We start from the raw sequence: 14,678 nt of genomic DNA, 5'->3' as shown, positions 1-14,678 counted from the left end.
TTCTTGTAAGGTGTTGAGAATTACATCATCTCTTTTCCCAGGCCACAACAGTCTTTTAATAACAAACCGTTTATAAGGACACACATTCACAGACTTACCTCCAGACATCACTGCCTTTGGAGAACGTGGAGGACTTGATGACTTCCGGGGCCATCCAGGCATAGGTGCCAGCGGTGCTCATCTTTGTGGTCTTGTGCCATTCTCTTGCCAGGCCAAAGTCTGTAATCTTCAACGTCAACCCCTCCATACATTCATTTTCTATGGGCTCAGCCAGAAGAACTTCAGGAAGACGATGTAGATGGTAGGTAGAAAGGAAACGGTGGGGGGGGAGACAAATTAATAAAAATGTTTACTATGCAAGTCGAGAAATGTGTTTTGGTTAAAAGTCATTGAAATGCATCGCTGCAGAGATGCACTTGTCTTGCTAGTAGCAGGGGAAAAAAATAAACGTCACACTAAACTGAGCAATGTCTTCAATACACACATTCACACATTGTCAGTTTCTTTTTCACTTCCTCTTCCTCATATTTTAGGTCTCTAAAATTCAAGTCGACAAACATAATTTGCTTCAATTTGACCAATCGATGGAACTACATAAACCTCTGCCTAGTTAGACTGGCAGTGGTAGGTGATTGGCAGCGTATACGATACGCTATATAATACGTTAGCACGTCAAGCTGACTTGTGCACGATTGGGAGCTGGGCCAGACTCTGTCTCCACCCTCAGCTGAACTGAGCTGTGCTGTCAGTGAACTGGCTCGACATGTTGGCCACATGAGGAAATATATAGAGGAAGCACCATTTCTAAAACAAATGTGTTCGGTGACTCCAATAAATAAGTATTTCTTTTAGGAGCTATTATGATACCCAAATTAAAAGTCTTCCAGCCTTTCTGTTTTTAATCATCCCCCCCATTAAATTTTTTATCCTCAAACTAGCCTGTTAGCAAAATCACCACCGCATTTCTTAAGCTAGCTCAATAACTATTCTCAAATTTAGCCAGCTAGCTCCTGTTAGCTAAAGGAGCAGCAATTATATACTATATAGACTGTTTTAATAACAGTTAATGATATACACTTTAAACAATATCAAACCTCTTTAACTGTTAAACCTCGGGCAACTACTAAATGGGTTATCACACAGCCAAATACATTAAAAATACAAAATTGTTCTGTATAACCAGCTAACGTTAGCTACAGCCACTTCACTTTGATACTTAACTAATAAAAATGTTACCTATAGAAATAATTATTGGCTTATTTTATATTTACTGCATTTTATGCAGCTTTTTATTGCCAAATTCAGAATGACTTACATTTTCTGAAATCACTCACTACTTACTGTATAGAGGGCCTGGATGCATGGTTAATATTGCGATACCCTGTTAGAATCACTTATCCCACAGAGACTTCTGAAAATAATAATTTATAAATGAGCAAGGCCTTAATAGTTGTAGTAAAATGTATTTTCAATTCAATTCAAACACCCATTTCTTTTATGCTGGTGCAGTTTTAAAAGGTGCAGAAAGAAATGATAAAAAATATCTCCTTCAGCCTATTAGATGAAGCGCGGCATTTAAAAATGCCATCGCAAGATATTTGCACAAACTCAACAACTCAAACTCAAAAAAAGAAACATCTTTCATCTTGCTGCCCTTACACACAGAAGAGCATTACAAGAGCTCACAGTGTGCACCCATCTCAACTGCACAAACAAAAAAATATTACTGCAATATTGCAAGTAAAGCTTATTCCTGTATTCTATTTTCATTAGTGACACTCATTTTTCCAGCATCTTATCTGGAACCTGCAGACCGCCATCTGACTGCTGAGCTACAAGTATGTTCAAAGCAAGCAGAACCCACAGCTATAAGTCTAAACAGCTCTTTAAAAGATGTAATCTTGTGTTTTTCCTTACTGGCTACATATAGCATTACAGTGTTCATATTAAAGAGAGCCAAAGTAGATTATTAAACGTTTTAGAATTTAAATAATACTCAGATGTAGGACCTGTTCCGATATTTCGTGCTTTAAAAATATGATCTTTTTTCCCCCATTTCAGACACAAAAAATAAACAGATTTCCCTGACATTTATCGTGTGTAGTTATTTATTTACTCATTTATGCTGTGCCCAACTCTGGTCAGATGATTGCTGTGTTTCCAAACATGAGTGCAACCAACAGGGAAGTGGCAACGTGCCCTCTGTTAGGAAAACTAAGCAACATTAATGCTCATAATTTAAGCGGTTTACTTTTTTAATTTTTGCTTTTCAACTGTTGCAAATGCTGATACTGATAGTCCAGAAAAAGCTAATAGCAGCCGATAATATCAGACTGTCAGTAATGTCGGCGCGCTGATAAATTTCTCGGCTCTATTAAAAAATATCTTATCTTTGATTTGGTCAGTTGTAATTTGATACAACAGAGGAAGCTTCCAGTGGGTTCCTGTTTTTGTCCTCTCAAGTAAATAAGGTAATACACTTTCCTGTCAATCCAACATTGATTTATTTAATATAAGGCGGCACTACTGTTCCTTATTGCATTTATCATAGTTCTGTTCATATAGCCTGTTTATATTGCGTCTACATACATATCGACTGACATATCAAAATATCGGAGCATTGGTGTTAAAGGTTCTGGGCGATGTGGGGAATTTCTGTACATGGGTTTTAGGTGTTTTCATAATGATGCTAAGGTGTAAGGTTAAAATATAAAATACTTAATTATTATTAGAAAATGGTAAAATGTATATGCTTATTTATTAAAGTATGTGTGTTGTATATAGATGGTGGAATTGAGGTAAACAGGTAAACTCACCTGTGAGTAAATAATGGTTTAGTCCTATAATAGCTGAGAGTATTTAAGGCTGCCATTTGTCATTAGACACCGATTTGTGCTGCTGCTTGAAGGCTTGACCTGGCATTCATTATCCACGGAGTTATATTATATATGGACAAATAAACACCTCTTGTTTCCAAAGTACTCTGCCTCAGCCTTCATCTCCAGCCACAAAAGGCCACTTTGTTACAATCGGTATTTGTACAGAACTTAAAAACACCCATTTCACTGGGCTCTAATTTTTAAAGCCTAAAATGTCCAGTGAATTGCTTCAATGACACTTTGTTTGCTAAATTATCTGAAACTTTGGCTTTCTTTAATATGAACATAATGTAATGGTCTAAAGGTCTTTTAGTTCTCTGTTTCACATAAGTTCCTTTTTTTACTTTAGATTTATGCACACCTGACAATGTTGGTAAAAAACTGTCCTTATTGTTAATGCCTGTGTGCTTATAATGACTAGTGTATGTGTGCATATATTAGAGCAGGGCGATATGACCAAAAATATTTATCACGATATACATTTGAAAATTTGCGATAACGATATAACTGAGGATATAATTGACACTAGACAAAATACTTTACAACTCCTCAACTTTATTAGTGCAAAAAACACCAAAACAAACATAAATGTATTTTCACTTAAACGAGCAGCTGTTTTTTTATGTGCATTAAAGTTATATAAAAAATTAACAGTGCAAATGCAAATTCCTTGCTGACAGTTTAACCAAAAGGCATTTCCAGTGGAAATTGGCCGACATATCCTCAGCATAACCATGTATAATATCCACAAAACCTAAAAAGGGGTTATGCACACACAACACGGTAATATTATGTTGAAGCACAGTACGTATCACTCCGCGAGGCGCCTGCCTACGGTAGCCATAATGCTCCGACAATCCATCAAGCGTGCGGCTTCGTAGCTTAGCAAAGTCGTACTAAAACATTTGACAGATTTTCAAGCGTCGTGTACCACATAAAATCGTTTCGAGGTCAGTAAACACAACCAGAATTCATACATAAGGCACACGGGATTATAAGGGGCGCTGTCGATTTTCAGAAAAATCAAAGGATTGATTTTAAGTGTGCCATATTTTCCAAAAAACACGGTAATAACGACGGCCCGCTAGCATGCGCTACCAAAAATAGTGCTTTGTTGTGTATCTGACAGATGAAAGCCAAACCAGTTCCACACCACTGAAGTTGCAGCATTTTTACAAACCAATTCTGGTTCATCTGTTTCATTCAACGATCCACTTTCGCTCTTCTCATTCTGCGCGTTTCACCCATATTCTATCGCGATATTTCATTTTCCTATCGTTGCCCAACATTACACCGGTATTACCGTGTAGCCCAGCCCTAGCATATATCTTCAGTATTGTCAGTATGAGGATATTATATTTTCTACATGCATGAATCTGAGGTATATTTACGCTTCAGGCAGGGAAGAAGGTGCTCAATCATAAGAAAGAAAATGTGTGGCAGGTTCTTATAATTGCATGGAGTACAACTAAAATAACATGTAAAACACTCAGTAACGCACAGCTTTTGACCTACACATTACCAGAACTCTGCATACTGGGATTGTGTGAAACTCTAAGCAAAGTCAAAGTATAAAATGCAATAAGTTCTATATTTTGTTAACCAGTCAGTGTCAGGAAATCTTGCAGCACCGAAAGCCTCGCCAGGCAGGTTTCTATGAAAGCAGAATATAAAGCTGAGGATTTCTGTCGCTGCAGTGTGACTCTGTATCACATGTCTCAGTGAGATCGGCAGCCGTGCCTCTCTTCCCCTTTGCTGGCAGAGTGGGCATCGCTTAGGGCAAGGCTGGCTGTCAAACTCAGGGAGGAGAAGCAGCAAAGAATTTCACTTATTATAGGGAAGTAAGACTCCAACTATTTGCAGTCACTTTCCGACTCTCTAGGCTCAGCTCTCTTTCCCTTTTCCCCCCCCCTCGACTTCACTGAAAAATCTATTTTCTCCTCTCTCTGTTTTCTTTATCCACAAATATATGAATTTTTATCATTTTCCAGATATAAAACCGACTCTCGCCCTCCCTCTCTCCGTCTCTTTTGTTCAGACATCCTGTGCTGTGCCTCGTAGCCCAGAGGCAGCAAGTTTGACGTCACAAAGGAATGCATCACAAGAGGTTGTGTTGTCTGCTCTGTGTGTGAGAACATTGGAGGGAATAGGAGACACGGTTCTTTCATAATGTACTTGCATGACAAATTGTGCTCCCTGGTCATAGAGACACCATCCACAGCCGTGCATATTATTTTGTCCAGTCTGTCTGTAAGATGATGGTAGGTGCAAAGCAAGACGATAAGTTGAGGCTTTTACCTTATATTCTTATAGACCGAAAGCTTTTTAAATGGGGGGGGGGGGCTTTAAAAGCTTGTCGACCACCAACTTTTTTGCTTAATTATGGACTCCTGCCTCACAACGAAGACCCAAACAATGAAGTAGCAAAAGAAGCCAACAGCCAAAACAAAAAAAAAAAAAGCCTCTACTGCTGCACATTTAACCTTTCTGCAGAAAATCAATTTCTGTCCATTCTTTGCCTGAGTCACTGTTTCTGTCAATTCCACAGGCCACAGGGAGGGGTGGGGGTATTTACTGCAACAGGCCCTGATCCCTTGCTCTACTTCTTTTGTCCTACTGCTGGTCAGCGTCTAGTGAAAACAAGCCCTGGTCAGTCACCCCCATTTCCACCAGGATGCTCGATCTCTGTGCCATGACCCTACTTCCGGGCAGTGACGTTGATATCTGTCTATTAGCCTGCTCTAACAAGGATCTGGCTTTTTTTGAAGGGGGGAAAATAAAGTTCCCACCGACTGCTGCTTATTGCTATTTTAGTAAACAGAGGTTAAGAGGGGTCACATGGCTGCAGACACAGAGTGAGACAGAGCAGTGGGAAGTGTTGGTGCTGTGAGGGAGCGAGCAGAGGTGTCACAGAGAGAGAGAGTAGCTGACTGTTGATTGTTATCATATGATAGAGGAACATGGGGCACAGCTGTAAGTGGCTGGGCTAGAAAGCAGAGCTATAGATAACTGTGTACACACACACACACACACATCATTTGCAAAACGATGCACACACAGGCACTTAACACACATTTGCCACATTTGATTTTTAGCAATATTCCCAGATGCACACAAGCATTCAAGTATGAGAAAAATGTACGCACACACACACACACACACACAAATTAAAAGGAAGGCATGAAAACACACCACTGAACTAGTTCACACAAACAAACAGAGGTGCAGAGTAAATCCCACGGGTGCGCCACGACAGGTGGACCAATCATCAGCCCTTGACACGACACCAGTCCTCAGAGTTGGCGGTCACAGGAATGAAGTCATTTATCCAATGGAAATGAAGGGGAAACGAGATCTATGCAACAGATCATTTATTAATAACTTTTGATGACAAGTAAAGAAATTTTTAAGATTATTCATGCGTCCACAGTTTATGAATTTGATGTCTCACTCTGTGTCACATTCACTTGAAATCACGTAGGAGCAGGTTAGCAGTAATGTTACGACTTTTACTTTACACAAATAAAAGTATAAACTATACATTTCATTCTAGATTCCCAGTAGCAGTGTCACCATTTATTATATATTGTGCAGTAGGGAGAGAAGAAGGCCAAAGAAGTAGTCATTTCCAAAGTCTGCATGTACGTTGCAGCTGCATGGACGATATGTAGAAACTTCTAGACTGTTATTTAGCAAACATTCCATCGATTATGTGATCTTAATAGGTCTGAGCACAGAGGCATTCTGTAGGGGGGGGGCAAGTAGGCATGAATCCATCACAATTCGGCAGAGATTTACTGCAAAAGCCAACAGGGCCATAAATAAAAAAAAATACATAAATAAACAAATAAATAAGTAAATAAACACACACACCAGAGCAGAGGTGATAGACTGTTTCATAACACACACAATAAAAAAACAAAACTTATGCACATAAATGTGCTTGCACTTACAGCTATACTCAAACTCATGCGTGCACACATGCAACCACACAGAGAAACAAACACACGAAACAAAGTCTCAGCACATGTACACATGACATTCTTCTTCCACTTCCTGATCTGAGGCAGAGTGCATTCACAGTTTAGCTCCTGTTCGGCCATCCTCCTCTGACCACCACCGTCACACTGACGGCAAATGGCGTGCTAGTCAGCTGCTTACTGGACACCGTGTGGCTAAACTCCGTGTCCAAATCAGCCACTGACCCACATAATAATAATTGTGCTGCTGATATCTTCAAAACTATGTGAAGCAATAAATTCATTAAGAAAGAAAGTCTACAAATAAATTGTACTGAACTAAAATCATAACATGGAGGGATACGGGAGTGCTTTTATCTACCTCGCCTGTTGTCTCCCATATTAATCACATTTTAAGGAGGTGTGTGAACCAAAGAGGTAAAAAGAGCAGGAAATCCAGCTCTCCTTCAAAGGATAACGGCAAATATCACGACTAGATCGGTCTTGCCCAGTCAGAGTGTCTTCCTGATTGAGAGGCACGAAACCAACAATGTCACCACAAAAACACCATGACTGTTCTCCATGGCAACGGCACTCTGTTTAGCATTGTTTGTTGTTCAGAAACAAGAGTGTGTCAGTTGCAGACATGACTCCTACCAGCGGTGGCCTAGATATGATAGCGGCTGTGGGAGTGAGTCAACTCTGCAACAGAATCCCAGAGTCATGGCTTTTTTTCAGGGGTCTTTCCAGCACTGATTAAACATGTGCTTACCTGACTGATAAAGGCAGCGGTGCCTCATGGACAAATATGGGCTATTATACATTCCCCACATTCTTCACATGGCATTTAAGAAGCAAGGCTTCTTGTTCTGCTCACATTTACTGACATTACCCCAGATTTACTGGCAAATACTAATGGGAAAGGGTCTCTTAATATGCTGTCACAGATTAACCATCAAGCCTATCAAAAAACATGCTTTGACTTTTTGTTGTAGTCCAGTTTTCAGTAGAGATGCACCAGTTGCAGTTTTCTTGGCCAGTAAATTGACAGAGTATACAAACAAACATCTATTTTTATTCAATGCAGCAATATTATTTCAGAATGTTTTTTTTTTTTTTTAAAAAGGTATTAAACTTGATAATTTTACCCAAACTGCAGCAAGTTATAGTGTCTAGGACTGGAAATAGAGTGCTACTGGACTCTATTACTTTATTACAAAGTTGGTGCAAAGCCTGCTTGCACCAACTTTTAGGTATATTTTACCTTATAGAACAAAAGCAGGTGCAACAAATTTATATAACACAAGAAATGTTGGTCAATTTATATCATTTTGATGGGCATTTATAACTTCACTGGAAAAAAAGGCCACCAAGCCTTTTCTCTTTTTTCTTGTTTTCACTCATCTCCATAATTTTCCTCCTCCCTGTTTTGATCCCTTGCTCATACCGAGGCTGCGGTTTGTGGTTGGCTAAATAAACTTGTCTACCATAGCTATATGAAGCAGAATGTGTTATGAAATTTACTTTGTTTTTCATTGACAGTATTGTTTCATTTAGTTCGTTTTTTAATTTTTATTTTTACACTCTGCCTTTGACAAAACAGGATATTATTAGTTATCCTTTATGGATCAAGTGTTTCAAAAACTACTATGAACGGAGCACATTAGATCCACCACAGCTGTTAATGTAAACTGTATTATGCGACGTTTGGAAAAAAAAAAAAAAAAAAGGAAGTTTAGCAGGCATAGAAAAATTCGCTAAAGCGGACTTAAACAGTCACTGGCAGGTACTGACATACAAAAAGCAATGTCTGGCTTGGGCTCACGCCCTCGTCAAGGACACTGAACATACAGTGCATGCAGCGACAAAGGCTATAAACTTTCACATCCAAAAGTCTGCCTCTTCACTCTGCACCTCACTTAATTATCTTCTTCCCTATAATTCCAAACTGCAGCTACATCTCCATCTCTCACCACTTGTTCCTATGTATGGTATGATTCCTCACCCCTGTTAGTTTCTGCTAGGGTTGGACTGATAATTACCCGAGGATACTAAGCCGGCATTGACTGAAAACTCGCGCCATACTTGGTGTGCATTTTTTAAAAGGAATAATAATCTGGACAAAACACAAAAAAACTAATTCTTTTCAACAAAAAGGTCAAATGAAAGAGTGCATAGTATCGCTCCATGGCCAAAATTATCTGTGCTGGTCTTTAAATGCCGACATCGGGTCGACCTCTGTGCTCTCTCTACCTTCCTCCCTCTCCCTCCTCCCTGCCCTGCAACCCGTAGGCGAGGGGAGAATTCCGGCAGGGTGGGGGCTTTCCCCAGGAAGAACGGGAGCTTTGTCCCCTGAGGGACGAAGCCATAGCCTGACAGACAGTTTGGCAAGCTCTGACCAGGCAGCGAGCAAAGGAGAGAGAGAGAGAGAGGGAGAGAGATCGGGTACAATCATAGTGCAGATGTCAACTCACGACGAAACTGGCGCTCATGCCACTGGAGTTTCGCCTTAGCTCAGGGGTGCATTCAAAGTTGCTCGCTGAGCGCGAGAGTTAAGCAACGTCAGCAGTTTAAACACTAGGCCACAACTAACCAATGTGTGCTGTCCGTCTGAGGCGGCACATCTTCCTTATTTGATATGCGTAAAGATAAAGTTGTGATTGATGTGCACTTTTGGTTCACACACTGCACCACAGGGCTGTCATTAGTAAAACCTGAATTCCCTGATCAGAATGCACTCATACTATCACTCTGCATGGCACCTTAAAACATCACTCATTTCCTGTAAGACGCAAATCACGCTCAGCTGCAGAGAAATATTATATATAGTCATGATTAGTTTGACAGCCTAACTGCTGTCAGAGCCTTGGTGGGGAGGATGATGTTTGCAGCAGTTTGGGGAAAATCAACCCTCGCGAACTCATCCAAGTAAGTTGGAAGATAATGTTGGTGAACCTGTTGGCTTGCGATGTTTGCCCTGTTAGACTTGTTTTATAGGGAGAGTCTTAATAGATAGATGCAAACCCTGAGAGCAGGGGTGATGTAACTTCTCAGAGGGAGGCAGCCACGTCCCCTTTAGCATGTTTCTGTTTTTACTACAGGCCATGAGAAGGATTCAGCCAGTTAGCTAGCTTAATTTGTAGTTTCATATCTAAACTGAAACTTATCCTTGTTTTACATCTGAATTTAAAAACCTTTTAACGTTTCTATTCATTGAAATTACAGAAATAAATTGTCAGAACAAAAATATCACTGCTAGCTAAAATCTTTAAATAAATATAACTTGCATTCATGAAAACTGGGTAAAAACATATCTTTGAGAGATTAAATTTTAAATTCACTAAGCCTAAATAACTTAGAAGTTGGGTTTTTTCTGGCTCACAATGGGCTATTAAGGGGGAAGACTAGGTATCTATCAATGCACCGTAGAAGCAGTAGCGCTACCAGAAATCTATCTGCCGCTACTTTATGTTCCAAGTATTTTGTGACAAATAACTGAGCAATATACAATTATTATTATACCCATTACACCATATTGGACTGCAGTTTCTGTTCTGCAGTCCAGCCTATGAACCTGGTGTAGCTCTGCTTGCTGTAGCTTCTGGAAGTGGACCTAAAGCATTCAAAGATGGAGTACTGTCAGCAGCTCAAGCCCAAAATGGTGAAGTGTGAGTACACCCAACAGCAGGAGGAGATCCTCTTTGGGAAAACAGCTAAATTAAACTGTGGTTGGCTGTGACAGCAAAAAAAATGGCAGGAGGCCAGTCAGTAGAAAAAATAAAAGTTGCAAAAGGTCTGGGGCTAGCTAGTTAGCGGCAACTGAACTTTCTAAATAAGGGCAAATAAATCCTACTAAATTGACTGCGAATGGTGCCAGTCTCTCAGAAAAATAAAGAAATTGCTAAAATAAGTAAACAGATATAGTCAGGAAGCTGTTAATATACTTAGCCCAACAGAGTAGAGCTGATGTGCTGAAAACAAAACCGATCAACAAAACAGTGTTATGCTTGAGTAAATGAAACCCCCATTAACAAGTCTGCTTTATGTTTTTCTGACAAATGCTGGTAATCATCCACTGGCTCTGGCTAGACCTGTCTGGGAGGCACCAAAATGCATCTATGCAAAAAAATAACTCTAAAATAACTTCTGAGACAAACTGCTATTAATTATTAAATTGACTTGGGTACAGAAAACACACACACACACACACACACACACACACACACACACACACACACACACTCTTTTCTGGGGGGTAAAGAAGAAGAACGCAAAGAACAAAATCTTGCCTGGCTTCTTAAGCACATAAGCTAGAAGCTAATCATCATGAGAGTTTCAGTATGAAACACACCCTCCAAAACATACAAGGGAGTATTCTGTTTCTGGGCATCCACATTAACGCTGATGAGGGGGGTTTATAAATGATTCCCTGTGCCAGGTAACCGCCTGTGAGTGCCTGAAAGCAGTGACTTATTAACAAGTATCCAGAGGTCCATGGTGTTGAAATTTAACCTACATTACAGCCATTTCCTCAGAAGCTTAAATAAGGGGTTGTTACGAGGTTGACCCCAGAGGTTTTCGGGTCAATGTAGGTGGTGGTGGGGGAAAGGAATTATGCTGGTGGTAAATTTGATTAATGAACCAGAGCCAGCTAAAAAATATATATATTATGTGGATTCTACAGTATAGATATGCATATCTATAGAGCCCCTTTTTGAAAATATTTAATAATTTAAGGACTTTTTGTTATCATTTACAGCACACGACCAATCGGAGACAGTAAACACGTCCATTGCCAAAGTATTTTCCAAGCCACAAACTGCCATTAAAGAACCACATTTAAACTGAATTCAAAACCCAAATGTAAAGATTTTGTTTAAGGGAACTAAAAGTTGTTTAAGGGAACTAAAAGTTATTTTAGTTGTTTAGTTGTTGAACTTTTTTCCTACCAACTATTTTGATGGCTAGTTTAATCTCCTTTTAATATTTTAAGTATAAACTGTTGAAACATAGTTGTTTAAGGGAACTAAAAGTAGTTTAAAAAAAATTACTATGAGACAATGAGCTATATAAAATGACACCAGCAGAGTTGACACTGCGACAATAAAAGCTATGGCATAGTGTTGTTCATCCCATCTTCCTGTTTTGCAGATAGAGATAGTATTGTGCAGCTAAAAACTCCAAAATTAAAGCAAGCTAGGTCATTTTAGAGCTTTTGCAAAGATTGGCGGTCAGATGACTGAGACTGTTGGGCTGAAGTGTTGAAGGCTCAAATGTTTTCAGAAGTTAACCCAGTGTTCCTGCCGAGTCCAGTGACCTGGTGTATTACAATACTGGCAACAAATTCTTCAGTGCCTTAGTCACTCACCATTAGGAAAAGGTTACATAGCCTCAAAATTATATGATGATATGAATTTGCAACAATATTTCTCATGATATAATAATCTGAAGCATGACTCAACATTGTAGAGCATAGTAGTATATCAAGCATCACAGTATAAGTCAATGGTAAGCACAAAGTAGTCTAGGCAGTTTATTCCTGGAAATATTAAGTAACTGTTTCGCACTTACCAATATCTGAAGAGACCTTGTAAGAGCGCATCGGATGTTAACACAGGGCTCTCAGACATTCCTGGGCTTGACTTGTTTTTGCACACATTAAAAGGGATGATATTTTATATCTTGTAAAAATGGTACTAAACAGGCCTTCTGATCACAGGAACAGGGAGTGCTCTGTATAGTGCCTCACAACAGCACTATAGCAGACTGATACTGCTATACTAATTGAGTGCAATGTTGAATTCCATCATGCTGGTCAAAGACAACACAGGTAACGATATTTTAAGTGGAAACCCTGCAACTAATAAGAATTGTTTAGAACTGCAAGCCTAGATTAAAAAAAGCAAACAACATTTATGTATTATTATAAATTTAATGTTTCAATTCCTTAATTTCTTTTATCATATAAACACGTTTTAACCCATGCATTTGGCTTCTCTTCCACAAACATATCTTATGATCTGTGAGGTGAGAAAGAGGACAAGCTGAAACTATATTTCAGACTGGAGAAGGGGAAAAAACAACAACAGATTTCAGTCTGGCTGAGTGCTGGAAACATCTCTACTTCCTGTGTGTTCTGACCTTCCAGTATCTGCTTTTATTTTCTTTCTGTTTTTTCCTCTTCCTCCCCTGCAGTTCTGTTGTTTGGCCCCCGTCACTCATCCTGCTCGGACTACACACACAGAGACATAACTCTGCAGCCTTCATGACTAAGCGTGGGCGTGCAGTCATTGTGTGGGTCTGTCTCGCTTTGCACCTACAGTACGTAGTGCATAATGCATGTGAATACAGAGGTTATATGGTGCAGATATATACAGTAACAACTAAATACGAAATGCCGAAACAATGCACCGAGCAGCATTTTAATTGAGACACCTAAAACTATCTGCATACTAATTTCATATGCTACCATTCAGACCACCACACCATACAAATCATAACCTGAATATTCTGACTGCAGCTATTTAAGTGCACAAAATTTATACATAAAATACTAAAAGGAGATTGAACTAGGAGTCAAAATAGTTAGTAAAAAGGTTTTAATGGCAGTTAAAACTGAAGGGCTAAGAAGAACAAAAAGAAAACATACTTAATAACTAATAACTCACACAGAACACTTAATTTTAAGAGGTAATTGAACTCAGGATGTGGTTATCCTAGCTTAGCACAATTCTACATCCGTCAAAGTAACAATAAGATATTAGTGGAAGTCAGCAGTGCTAGTACTTTGCTTTTGTCAGAACAAGGCTAGCTGTTTTAATCAATTTCCAGTGTGTATGCTAAGCTAGTCTAATCAGCTCCTGACCTGAGGCCTTTCTCACTCACCATGTGTAAACAGACCTCTCTGCACTGAATCATACTGTTATTAATCTCTGGCTCTCTTCCACAGCATGTCTTTTATCATGTCTTCCTTCTCTCTCCCCAACCGGTCGCAGCAGATGGCCGCCCCTCACTGAGCCTGGTTCTGCCGGAGGTTAAAGGTCCTGTTAAAGGGCGTTTTTCCTTCCCACTGTTGCCAAAAATCTTGTTCAAAGGGGGTCATATGATTGTTGGGTTTTTCTCTGTATGTATTATTGTAGGGTCTACCTTACAATATAAAGTGCCTTGAGGCAACTGTGGTTGTGATTTGGTGTTGTATAAATAAATACATTGAAATAAATTTAAATTGAAGTTAATGGATAGAATGGACATTGATAAGAATCTTCCGTTGTTACATAAAAGGCTCAATACTCCCCAAATGAAAAGAGCCTACTTGTGGTGGTCATTTTGAGCTGCAGATCTTCGTGACCCTCTTTTTGCCCGTCATCAGAACAGAATAGCGCCTTAAGTCTTTCAAAATATTTTTCAATATTTATTTGGATGTACCATCAAAGTTAAGGAATAAAAGTTACTGTTATCTACTTTTACAGGAAACTAGCAGTAACTAATTGTTCAAACCCTGTCAACCTAACAAGGGCTTTGTGAGGTTATGTGACCAGATATGTATCAGAGACTGACAGCACAGTGTTAAGAACTGAGACATCTAAGATAATGTGACTGCATCACTTTTGGTACAGTTTCATTAGCTGTCAGCGCTAACCATCTGTGAACTCACAATTGACTCCATTCAAAAATTTGACAATTTCTAGCACGCAACTGCAGTCTACAGATTTCTACAGAGTGCCATGTCACATTCTCATATAGTCTCTCTGGTGTGTGTCGGGGGGAAATGAAAGAAAGAGCAGACAAGTGGTTGTTTTAAACAGTAAAGAAAATAGAAAATGTATAAGTGGCAGTGTGT

The 14,678-nt window shown here is 39.4% G+C and overlaps 1 protein-coding gene across 1 annotated transcript in view; it reads right to left on the bottom strand.

Moving 5' to 3' along the window:
• LOC120739075 (mitogen-activated protein kinase kinase kinase 11) overlaps window positions 1-14,678 on the bottom strand; it is a 48,938-nt gene that overhangs the window by 23,018 nt on the left and 11,242 nt on the right. The window contains exon 2 of the mRNA XM_040040740.1: window positions 99-279. Coding sequence (XP_039896674.1) covers window positions 99-279 — 181 coding nt within the window. The remainder of the gene's footprint in view (window positions 1-98; window positions 280-14,678) is intronic.

This window comes from Simochromis diagramma, unplaced genomic scaffold (genome assembly GCF_900408965.1).
Source record: "Simochromis diagramma unplaced genomic scaffold, fSimDia1.1 OVJJ01000317.1, whole genome shotgun sequence".
NCBI lineage: Eukaryota > Metazoa > Chordata > Actinopteri > Cichliformes > Cichlidae > Simochromis > Simochromis diagramma.
Note: the sequence above shows the minus strand (reverse complement) of the source record. Positions and strands in the feature narration are given on the sequence as shown.